General features: G+C 32.5%; 2 protein-coding genes across 3 annotated transcripts; one reads left to right on the forward strand and one right to left on the reverse strand.

The window, feature by feature from the left end:
- The first annotated feature begins 831 nt into the window (after positions 1-831).
- On the forward strand, positions 832-5,474 carry LOC107021555 (tryptophan aminotransferase-related protein 2-like). 2 transcript variants are annotated; one of them, XM_015222241.2, is made up of 5 exons: positions 832-1,169; positions 2,720-3,023; positions 3,963-4,243; positions 4,743-5,047; positions 5,142-5,474. In XM_015222241.2, exons 1-5 carry the CDS (start codon positions 943-945, stop codon positions 5,336-5,338), a joined length of 1,314 nt encoding a protein of 437 aa, XP_015077727.1. In that variant the 5' UTR covers positions 832-942; the 3' UTR covers positions 5,339-5,474. The 2 variants fall into 2 exon arrangements, with proteins under 2 accessions (XP_015077727.1, XP_015077728.1); XM_015222242.2 differs by lacking the exon at positions 832-1,169 and adding an exon at positions 1,642-2,600.
- On the reverse strand, positions 4,898-8,331 carry LOC107021556 (AP-1 complex subunit mu-2-like). The gene is made up of 12 exons (XM_015222243.2): positions 8,060-8,331; positions 7,745-7,891; positions 7,608-7,670; positions 7,350-7,526; positions 7,152-7,255; positions 6,849-6,956; positions 6,580-6,676; positions 6,360-6,457; positions 6,126-6,267; positions 5,919-6,041; positions 5,664-5,820; positions 4,898-4,999 (listed from the first exon to the last, which is right to left on the reverse strand). The coding sequence occupies exons 1-11, from the start codon at positions 8,186-8,188 to the stop codon at positions 5,722-5,724; spliced, it is 1,287 nt and encodes a 428-aa protein (XP_015077729.1). The 5' UTR covers positions 8,189-8,331; the 3' UTR covers positions 4,898-4,999; positions 5,664-5,721.
- Between the last annotated feature and the right edge of the window lie 2,994 nt (positions 8,332-11,325).

An 11,325-nucleotide genomic window follows, 5' to 3' on the forward strand; every position in this document is an offset into this window, starting at 1 on the left:
ATTTAAAAATATATATTTTTACTAAAAATGACATTTAAATAGGAATGGAGGCGTAATTAATTAAAACAATGATAGTAATTAGTGCTGAATCCAACTAATTAAATCAAGAATTGACTCAGTAAGTGGGTATTTTAGTTTGAGTCACGTTTCAACTTCTCACCTCGTTCTCCTTTATCAGTGGAATCAAAGTCAAACCAATTGCAGAATATTAATACTAAAGATTCTATCTTTATATAATTTGTTTTTATTTTTAGTTTAACATAAATTTTTTATATTCTCTTAATTGTTAACTAAATGAACATTAAATTTTGATGATATTTTTCTAATCTATTCAATGTATCTTAAATTTTAATGAAATTTTTATATTCTTCAAGTCCGTTTCAAATTTACACAAAGTAGAAAATTTAAAAAAGTTTTAATCTCCAGAAATCTCAAATACAAAAAATATATATATTTAAATTTTTTAAGTTTGTTATCTCATGTATTCAGAATAATAAACTAAAAACAATTAAGATGAAGAGAAATAAAATTATTAGTGTCGTATATCCTTAAGAAACTTAATCTCTCTAATGTATTGGAGGTTGTAGATTATTTCCTCTCAAAATAAAATGAATAAATTATTAAAGAAGTAATAATATGCCAAATTACAAATAAGAGTTTATTATTTTTTTTAAAGAAAATGTATACAAAAAAATGCACTTTTAAAACCTAATAAGTACGTAGTGATTCACACTTTTAAAACCCAACAGATATATTCGGACTTGGATACGATGATTATAAAAGTAAAAAGAAATCCACTTTGAACCATTATAAATACCACCCCTTGAACCATCTTTGATATCACACAGAACAGAGCATAAAGAAAGAGAAAATTACTCTGTTTCAAGTCTCACTTCACTATATATATATTATATATTCTGTTTGTACAAAATCACATTACAGATGGGCTTCAGCCTTATGAGGAACCAGAAGATTATGCCAACAATAAAACACTTGCTTATCATTTCTATAGCTATCAATGCAGGCCTGCTGTTGAAATTACTGCATCATGAACATGAATGGGCTGGAATCCCCGGCCCGGACACCAATCGGAACAATGATGTCAGCCTGGTTAAGGATGTGCTTCGTAAGGCTAAGCCTGCAACTGATCAGTACATCAATTTGGACCAGTAAGTTCCAAGACTCCATCTTTTTCTCCGTTCCTTTTTAGTCTGTTTTCAAAAGAATGCTTTTTTTCTTTTTCTTTTCATAATTAGAGTGTGTGGGCCTGATTGAACTTTGTATGTTCTAAATATCATGTTGAACCGTGTGACCATATGCAACCGTACAAATATATAAGGTTTATTTTATATTACATATTTCAAAACTGGGATGGATGGAGTAATATTTTTTTTTAACAAAATAATAATTGCTGTCAAGCAAAGCAAAGACAAATTTTTTTTGGCAATCTCTGTATTCTTGCCAGTGATGGAGGATCATCAGTAGTGAGGCAGGGATGGGAGGACATGTTTTGCTGGCATAACAGAAGGGTGTCAGTATTTGTTTTATTTTTTGTTTATTTTATCCTAGTGGTGGGGTTGGGGTGGGGGTGGGGGATAGGGGGTGGATTCTATCTGTAAGGAGTGCTGGGGGCTTGGAAATGACAATGAGCCATAAAAGATGCAATCTTTGATGATGAGAATGAACTGGGCTTCTGCCTCCAGTAGGTTGGTGGTGGGAGTCTATGTTGCTCGGACTCTAAAGAATGTTGTCGGGTGTGTATTGGATCCTGCAGAAGTAAAACATTTCTTGAGAATCCGATACGGTTGGGTTAGGATGGGCATGCTGGTGTGGGGGGCATGATAAGGGATTACAACTCTGATTGTATAACTTGTGCTGAGTGTTTTACACTTCACAACTATGCTATGATTGTTTAACATTGGAAACTGCTTCACTAATTACTTTGCTTCAATATTTTTCTACTATAGATGGTGGTCCTTGATTCTCTCATTAACCAGACATAATCATTCTTGTGTTTTGCACTTGCTGGATGACCCTCAAACAATTCAAAATACCACTTTGTTATACAGTTATTAGTATTAGTTCTATACTGTTGGAAATTACTTTTAGACTAGTTAATATAATTTAGATCCTTGTGGGTCTACATACATAATCCTATTGTCCTTTGAGAATATCTAAAAGACTAAAGTTTGGGACCCTTAAGATTTGGAAGTGCGCTTACCCATCCTTTATACAACTAGGGAAAGGTGCATGCACTACTTTATCCTGAACTTTTTGGAGCCATTTTTATGTTACTACCTAGTACTAGTTATCCTTTATGCAGCACTTCTTCCGCGCGGCTAGTGGGGCAGATAACTTCGTATTTTGCCCTGTAGATTCATCTTAAATCTCCTATCCTTCCTTTGATGGAAAAGACTCATAACTCTGCCTCACCTAACCACCTAATCTGTATTGAATGATGTTGCAACATGGACTATTGTCTAGATTGGATCACTTTTAGTTAATTGTACATTGTGTTGAATTGTTGAAAACTTTATGTCAATGTGATTGCTGAAATGACGAATTTGGTTTATGTTGTTTTTTGTTGCGGACAATATAAGGTAGGTACTGTATTCATAAGTGAAGCGATTTTTGGTCCATTTTAGAAAGGAAAATGCTTTTTTAATTAATATGAAATAACAGTACGAAGAAGCTTTAATGTCTTGTAAAATCTCTGCAGTGGTGATCCTACCATGTACGAGGTCTACTGGAAGCAAATGGGAGACAAAACAACACTTGTTTTATCAGGTTGGCAATCCATTAGTTATTTTTCGGATACTAAGAACCATTGCTGGTTTCTGGAGCCAGGCTTTGCAAATGCAGTAACTAGACTGCACAATCTAGTTGGTAATGCACAGACTAGAAACTATCACATTGTAGTTGGAACGGGATCTACACAACTGTTTCAGGCTGCGCTATACGCTCTCTCTCCATCCAATGCACCAGAGCCAATGAGTATTGTATCTGCTGCCCCATTTTACTCTGTAAGTAATGCAGATTATGATTATTGGGTTTCTTAAGTGAATCTCATCACATGTAATTCATTGCATACTGGCTTTGCATACAGCTGACAGGGACGGATCTAGAGGTCTGGTTACATGTTAAGGAATCTTCTAAATAACTATACTTTTTTTATTATGAACTCATTTATAATTACAGATTAACTTAAGGTCGTTGTGAACCCATAAAATTTAAATCTTGAATCCGTCTCTGATAACTGATTAGCCAAATAACAAAAATTTAGTCTGGTTGTGCTTTAATAATAGCAGGACAGCCAGCATTTGGCAAAGTTCTAAATAGATTTGTAAATACTATAATCTATACCAAGTCAACCCTAGTTTTCACCAATATGAATATATTATATTTCAGATTTGCAGAGGTTCATGTTTCTGCTCTAAATTTCTCCACTTTCACTATAGTTTTCTGCAGAAGCAACTGTACAGAACATATTTTTTAAAATTTTCAGATTGCTTTGTCTGCTCATTTACTCCTTCAACCAGTCAAACAAATCTTTTAAATTTTGAAGTTTCTTGTATTTAATATTTCTCCTACAAGTTGTCATAATCTTTGCTGTCACTATTCCCTTTGCTTCCATTATCTTTAATTACAATCATATGCTTCAGCAAGATTTTTCTTGTTTCAAGTAAAATCGGCATCTGCCTCCTCTTTTATTTTCTGTTCCTTATTTCATACATGTCTATGATCACCTGTTCGCGTTGCAAGCTTAGGAAGCAACCAGACAGGTATCTTTTCATGTAAGGGGCCGAATCTTACCTGGATACACAACTCTATCATTCAATCGACTTAACTAACAATATGTACTCTAGTCCTTCCATTTGAAGCATATATCATGTTAATTAAGATGAATTCTTTAAGGAACCTTAGTATTGTAGCTAACAATTCAAACTTTTCAATTCTTGCAGTCATATCCACTGATCGTTGACTGCTTAAAATCTGGTCTCTACAAGTGGAGAGGTGATGCCTCTAAGTTTAACAAAGATGATCCCTATATTGAGCTTGTGACTTCTCCAAATAATCCTGACGGATCAATCAGGCAAGCTATAGTCAATGGAAGTGGAGGAATACTGGTGCATGACCTAGCTTACTATTGGCCCCAGTATACTCCGATTTCATTTCAGGCAGACAATGACATTATGTTGTTCACAGTTTCCAAATGCACTGGACATGCTGGGATACGTATAGGGTATGTAACCGATTCCTATTTTATATGACACTATCTCTTTTTGTATGCTTCAGCTTGTATACCTTCTACTTTATCCTTGAGGACATGATCTTATAGCTTATAAAAAATGCCATGACATGTTTAAGACCACAAGTTCTACATGTGTCAAAAGTCTTTCTTTCTTTCATGAACTCCATACCTAGTCAAACACTTACGGAGGAAGTAATATTTAAGAACTTAAGTGAGTCCATTCCATCTAAACTACTTTCACAATACTCTAGAATTTTCATTTCGCGAGTAAGAATTTCAGCAGAAACCAAATAAACAGACAAATTTCATGTAGTTTTTTGAGTTGATGCACATTTTGTTTTTTACTCTTCCTCTTTGGATTATTATATATCAGTGCCCCACAATAAAGACATTCTCGTGTTCTGTTGCATTAATTAACTATGACTAAACTGGTACTTGGTTAACGACATGGTTGCATATTTTGATGGAAATATACTCATCAAAACTGTAGATGGGCTCTAGTGAAAGATAAAGAAGTTGCCAAGAAGATGACTAAATTTATAGAGATCAGCAGCATTGGTGTCTCTAAAGATTCACAGCTCCGAGCTGCTAAAATCCTTGATGTTATTGCTGACACCTACGAGCACACAGAGAAATTTGACAAGTCTACACTCTTCTTCCATTATGTCTACAATGAAATGGCAAAGCGATGGAGACAATTGAGATCAGCAGTCAGCAAAGGCCAAACTTTTAGTTTACCTGACTTTCCTGTCGAAAAATGTAACTTCAGTGGTCAGAGATTTGGAACACAGCCTGGTAATTTTATTTTACTTATTGAGATTTATCTATTTTTTCGACAGTTTTTTTATTCAACTATGAAGCAAAACAACTTTTCTTTTCCTCTTTTCAGCTTTTGCATGGCTAAAATGCGAGAAGTCCATAGATGACTGTGAAAAATTCCTGAAGAAGCACAAGATTTTTACCAGGAGTGGGACACATTTTGGTTCAAGCGAGAACTACGTGAGGATCAGTTTGATAAGCCATAAGGAAGAGTATGATGAATTTATTCGAAGGTTGTATCTGCTCAGTTCTATGGACAATCCATGAATAGAGTTTAAGTCTTTTTTGTAGACAGAGATATTCTGTAAGACTAAATGGTGCAGAAGGATGTATACAAAAATGTATATATTTGTTTTTGTGAACTTATTGACTCTATGCAAATACATCCTCATTATCGAGATAAGATTCGTGTGCTGTTCTTGCTACATCTTAAACCATTTTGAGGAGAAAGAACAGTGAAAGAGACCTTAAGAGCAGATATCACTAAAACTACATAGCTGCAGCCTGCATTGCTCAATGTGGATTGTTGGAGGTATATATTTACTTTTTCCGAGATGAAAGTATACGAAGAAACACAAAAGTGGAATATTACCAAAAATAGCGTAGATTTCAGCAGTACACATGGTGCAGTGCCACAAAGATAGTCCTGCTCATATAAGCCTTAGTTCATATTCACCAGCCATTGTTATGTACCTCACCCATGGAAGAGCTTGATATCCACTTTTTTCAATGATTTTGAGATAACGAACCTGCTCAAACTCAAAACGTTGACATGGAGTACTTCATATAAGAGTTGAAACCGGAAGTGCAATGGAACATTTTGTCCACAAGGTTAAGATAAATTTACCTGAATTCCTGAGACTGTAAAATATGGTATCTCAAACTTAACGCGAATTGGAGCTTTTCTATCAGGAGGTGTATCTTCAGATATTACACTTGGAAGTCTAAACTCTGCCCTCAGCATATAATCCTGTGCATTAGTTAAATTGTGACTGATAAAACCAGTAAACAGTCAAATGGATACATTACACGCATCATTTTGCTGAATCTCTACCTTGTTACCCGGAAATGACTTGATTTTCCATACCACTGCATCTCTCTCAGGAGCATATGTAGCATAACCCATCGATGTTCGTATGATGGGACTCATTGCATCAGATGGTACAGGCAACTCGATTTCAACATTCGTAGCAGTGCTGCCATATACATTAGCCAGTTCAGTTGAAATATTTCCTTGAGAAAACTTACAACTAGTCTGATATCTGATCACAATAGATAAGAATACTACCTTCGCTCTTTAAATTGGCTTCTGGCCTTGACAGACATCTCAACGCGGCTTCTTGAATGCCTTTCAACTTGAGCTTCCACCCAAATCAGTGGCTTCACCTGAATCCATTAATAGTAAAGTTATGAACTTTTTAGTCCGCCTCAAGTAATGAAGAAGAATGATATAGTCAGCACACTTTACATTGCAATGAGAATATAGTAACAGAGATAATGAAATTGACCTGAGTACTGAGTCTATAAGTCATCAGATCAAATGATCCATCAGGAGGTATAAATGATATTGTGCGATCATTTTCAAACCTAGCCAGACGCACACACCTGAGTTTACACGTTAAATGGTTTAGACAGAAGAAGTTTATTATCTGAAAGTACAGTAAGTTCGGGTCAAGGATGGTATACGCGATTCATTTACTGAATTTTACAGCATATTGAGGAAGCAGTCACTTGATTAACAGACTAGCTTTCTGACATATTTACTAGAAATGCTTACTGGTGAAACTTGATATCATCCAAATCAATGGATTTGCCTTTGGTAGGTCGACCTTGAGCCTCCAATAGTACTTTGTCGTTAAGCCCGAGCTTGCACTCAGGCATGCCACTGCAAGAGATAAAAACATGTTCCATCATAGCAAAACAAGATCATTGCAATGAGTAGAGCCCCTCACGGTGATCAACGAGGAAACGTAGGAATGAAATAAGATCAACTATGGGAAAACTCTAGTGTATGTTCATCTAAACAGAACAGACTACTCAACAAATTATCTGTTGAAGATGATAACAGACGACCAAGTACCTCAAATAAGCTCTCATCTTCAACGCCCCATTAACTTCAGAACGTATCAATTGTCCGTTGCTATTGACAAGGAGATTAACATGTTCAACCACATCCAAATAAACCTGATTGAAGACAAAGAAAGCGCGATTATTAAACCAGAAGCAAAAACTAACAGCAAAAGTAGAAAGAGTAAAGCTGAAAACCTCAAGGCCATACTTCATTATTCTTATAATATACACCCTCACTACGCCATGAAACTGCATTTGTCACAGCCATTGGTGGGTGCTGGTTGACTTCCATTCTATATGCATCCGTCTTGATAAACTCACTAAGAATCTTAGCTTCCGTATATTGAGGATAACCAAAGTCCATCATTTCATCAAGCAATTCATACTGACATAATGTCATTTTGAGAATCCATAAGTTACTACTTCCCATAATCAAAAAAGACTAAAACGCGTTCCTTATACTCACCACAACAACAAAGTTATCTCGTAGAGACTCCTCTTCTAGTTCTTCAAAATAATGCTTAAAAACCTTCAAAAAAAGTTAGACAGTAACTTCATATCAATCACTGTTAAAAGTAATTTAAGTTAAATGGACTAACTTACATCAACTACACGATGTAGAAAGAAAAGGAGGCTAGCAGCATTTGAATTCTGCTTTGATGCTGCCATCAGGTAAATGTTCTTGTGCTGTATAAACATGTAGTTCACGCCATTTTCGTGGCATATTGGTCCATCAGATTCTAAATCATCCTATTGAACACAATTAATAGCCTATGAATAAGCAATCGTCAAGATTGAGGATCAATAACCATAAAAAGTTGTTCAAATAGGAATTTTAAGTCCAACTCAGACACAATGTATTACATCATCAAAATGGTTATAATAACAATTGGAACGATACAAAGAAGAACAACATACCTCTTTTTCAAGGTGCTTAGTAAAGAATTTTTCGACTTGTTGAGCTGAAACATCGCCTCTATAGTCACGACTTATGAGGCATCTCCCTTTCATATCAAGAAGAAACAGCGCGGAGATGGCACCCGCCATTGATCTCCACCTGATTAGAACACAAATCAAAGAGAAAAAAAAAACAGAGATACTACGTAATAAATTGAACACAAAATAATCATGCAAATGTTATATGAACAAAAAAAAACAGAGTTAATTTACGTATAGAATAATTTTTAATTTCCCTATATGTCTAAAATGAAAAAGCTTAGAGATCTGGTAATTCAGTTTCATTTGTGTAACGTTTTGAGATGGAACCGGATGATAAAGCACGTGTTTTTATACGACTATCACTATAAGAAATTTTTATATTATTGAGATCCATCACCTTTACCTGTTGTTGTACGTAAGTAAATAAATATTATTTGGAAAAATATGAAAGTGATTTTTAGTCTATATGATCAATGAAGTTTTAATATATCATACATTTTTAACAGGCTAACACTTTTTTTCTTCGTTTTAAATTTATATGGAAATATTGAATTTGTTATAAAAAATTTAGAAAAAAATATTATATACCAACTACAAATGAGATAAGAAAAAACAATATTTAACTCTAATATAACTTATATATTCTAATTCGGATTAATGTAATTGGTGGCAAACTGTTCTTTTATGGCACGACGTATGTCTTTTTAAAAGTTATTTAATGCAAATTTTATATATATATATTTTCAAATTCATTAATTATCCAAATTTTAATGTTTTTTTTCTGCTACGTCAAGATGAGTAAAAGTGGTGTTGCCATATTATATAGTAATAGTAATAACGATTCTCTGCAAAAAGTATTAAAAAGTGTAGTCTGTTAGTGATCCAAGAATATGTCATAAAATTCGATTTATAAATGACATCATTCACTATTCCTACACAGTTTCATACGTAAAAGGTAAAACTGTCATTTGTAAACAAATAATTCTTCAACACTATACCTATAAATAGTGATTTTAACAGAATAACAATGATCGAAAAGCGTAAAATTATATGGTAATTGATGATGATAGTGTATCTAATCGTGATAGACATTTCAATATTAATAAATGGAGAGGCAAGTTATGATGACTGACATCTAAATGATAAAATAAAATTCGATATATATATATAATAATATAAATAAATTTAATCGTCAAGATCAACATTTAAAAATTGAATAATCCACCACTAATTTTAATTTAATAAACATCACGCCCTTTATACAGTATATATAAAAAGCACTCACTTAGGCAAATGTTAACGTTATTTTATATTTTATATCATATCATATATATGCACCACTATTATTTTCACTATCTTTTTGGTCTTCTCTCTTCCACTTTTAATTTATTCCCCTCCACTTTTGGTTTTAACTTTTATATTTTTTTAAAAAAAAGGGCTTAGAAAAATCACTCCTAGTTATAAAAGAATTTACTCTTAAAAGAGTAAATAACTAGCAATATATATATTACATAAAATGTTTTTATAATCAATACATGTAACTTAGATAGTTCATTAATTTTTGTGTTCCTTATAAGCCTAGATAGATATGGTTGACCTCTCCTTATGAGTAGGAAAAGAATAATTGTTCTCAAGCCTGTCAAGAGCAGCTTTTAAGTCTCCATTATTCTGTGTATGACTAGTATTAAATTTTTTAAAAAATTGATCATATATATTATTATTATATCTATATATCTAGATAATGGTCACCATTAACAACCAAGAAAAGAGTAACAATATTAGTACACTTTTATTTATCTATTATGTTATAAATAATAGGTATTCATGTTTACATGTTTAGTTTAGAAAATCAAGTGTTAATTTCCTATTTTTTAATTATCATCGTTAACGACCAAGAAAAGATTAATATTATAGTAATCTCTCAGTTTACTTTTATTTATCTGTTATATTATAAATATTGATGTTCATTTTTACTTGTCTATCGTTTAAAAAATGAAGAGATAATTTAATATTTTATGCCTATTTTGAGTTCAGTTTCCAACTAGCGAGATAACATATAAGGATGACATATATAGTAAAATTATTATTTTATTTATTATTAAAAAATTTGTTAAATTAAACATGAACAAGCAAAATGGATCGAAGGAGTATAATATTGGATTTAAAAGAGTCCATTGAAGAATGAGTTGACCATGCGCATTAATTATGACCTACTAATAGAGGTGGTATAGAGTATAAAGATCAGTTATCATATCATAATCCTAAAATATATTGCTTTTAGACTACTAATAGCACCCTTTAATCAACATAACAAAATACATTTTTTACTAATTAGTTTCCCCAATATGATACTCCAAAAATAACAATAATAAAGAAGTGAACACATATACCCTAATAGATCCTTGGTGGGTAAGGTTTTCTTTTCCAGTAAACTTATATTATTGACTGTGTTCAGCGATCTTTTACTTAAAAAATATTTTTTTTACGAATAAGTACAAGTAAAGGGGGCTAGGTTTTACCTTATCAATCCTAATAAATTGGAAAGGAAAACATCTACACCAAAAGTGATTTTCAGTGGTAGTTAAAATAACGATAATAGCTTAATTGTCGCTAAATATAAATTTTTAGCTCCAATTAGAACTTATTATAAATGTCCCTAAAACCTATATATGACGACATTGAATTCAATGACAATTAACTAATGCCGATAAAACTTTTAGCACTCTTTGTTAATGCGTATATTTATTATTGCTATAAGCTATTTTTGGGTATACACGCGAGATAATTGTTTCAATTCACCACATTTTCAATATTTAATGTGTCACACTTATAACTTGATGAATTTGTGATCTAAAAATAAATTTGAACTATAGTTTTTCCTTAGATATATATCTAAGAAATTCAACAATTTATATATACAAAATCAAAAAAAAAAAAAGATCTTTTACCTTATATGAACTCCCTTTGATCTCTTTTATCTCCCATTGTTTGTCAACAATAACCTAGACATTTGCCAAGAGCAATAATACATATATTTTTTTCTATTTAAGCAAAGAGGAAATGAAAGGGTAGAAGGTAAAATTAAATGGGGGAAACAAGGTCATAGTCATCTTTTGATATTATTATTATTATTATTAATAATAATATTCGAAAGAGAGTCATAGTCATCTTTTTTATCATAATGTTTTATGTACCTCCCTACCATTTATTATTATTATATTGTCTTTTTGTCTTTTGCCCTTCAT

The sequence above is a fragment of the Solanum pennellii genome, chromosome 6 (genome assembly GCF_001406875.1).
Source record: "Solanum pennellii chromosome 6, SPENNV200".
In the NCBI taxonomy this organism is placed as follows: domain Eukaryota; kingdom Viridiplantae; phylum Streptophyta; class Magnoliopsida; order Solanales; family Solanaceae; genus Solanum; species Solanum pennellii.

Bases quoted from the DNA above. Each gene is read 5' to 3' on its own strand.
- LOC107021555 (XM_015222241.2), top strand. From the start codon at position 943: ATGGGCTTCAGCCTTATGAGGAACCAGAAGATTATGCCAACAATAAAA. The intron at 1,170-2,719 runs GTAAGTTCCAAG...AAATCTCTGCAG, and splicing joins CAGTACATCAATTTGGACCA to TGGTGATCCTACCATGTACG. The intron at 4,244-4,742 runs GTATGTAACCGA...TCAAAACTGTAG, and splicing joins CATGCTGGGATACGTATAGG to ATGGGCTCTAGTGAAAGATA.
- LOC107021556 (XM_015222243.2), bottom strand. From the start codon at position 8,188: ATGGCGGGTGCCATCTCCGCGCTGTTTCTTCTTGATATGAAAGGGAGA. The intron at 7,256-7,349 runs GTATGGCCTTGA...GTCTTCAATCAG, and splicing joins TATATTATAAGAATAATGAA to GTTTATTTGGATGTGGTTGA. The intron at 6,957-7,151 runs GTACTTGGTCGT...TATCTCTTGCAG, and splicing joins AAGATGAGAGCTTATTTGAG to TGGCATGCCTGAGTGCAAGC.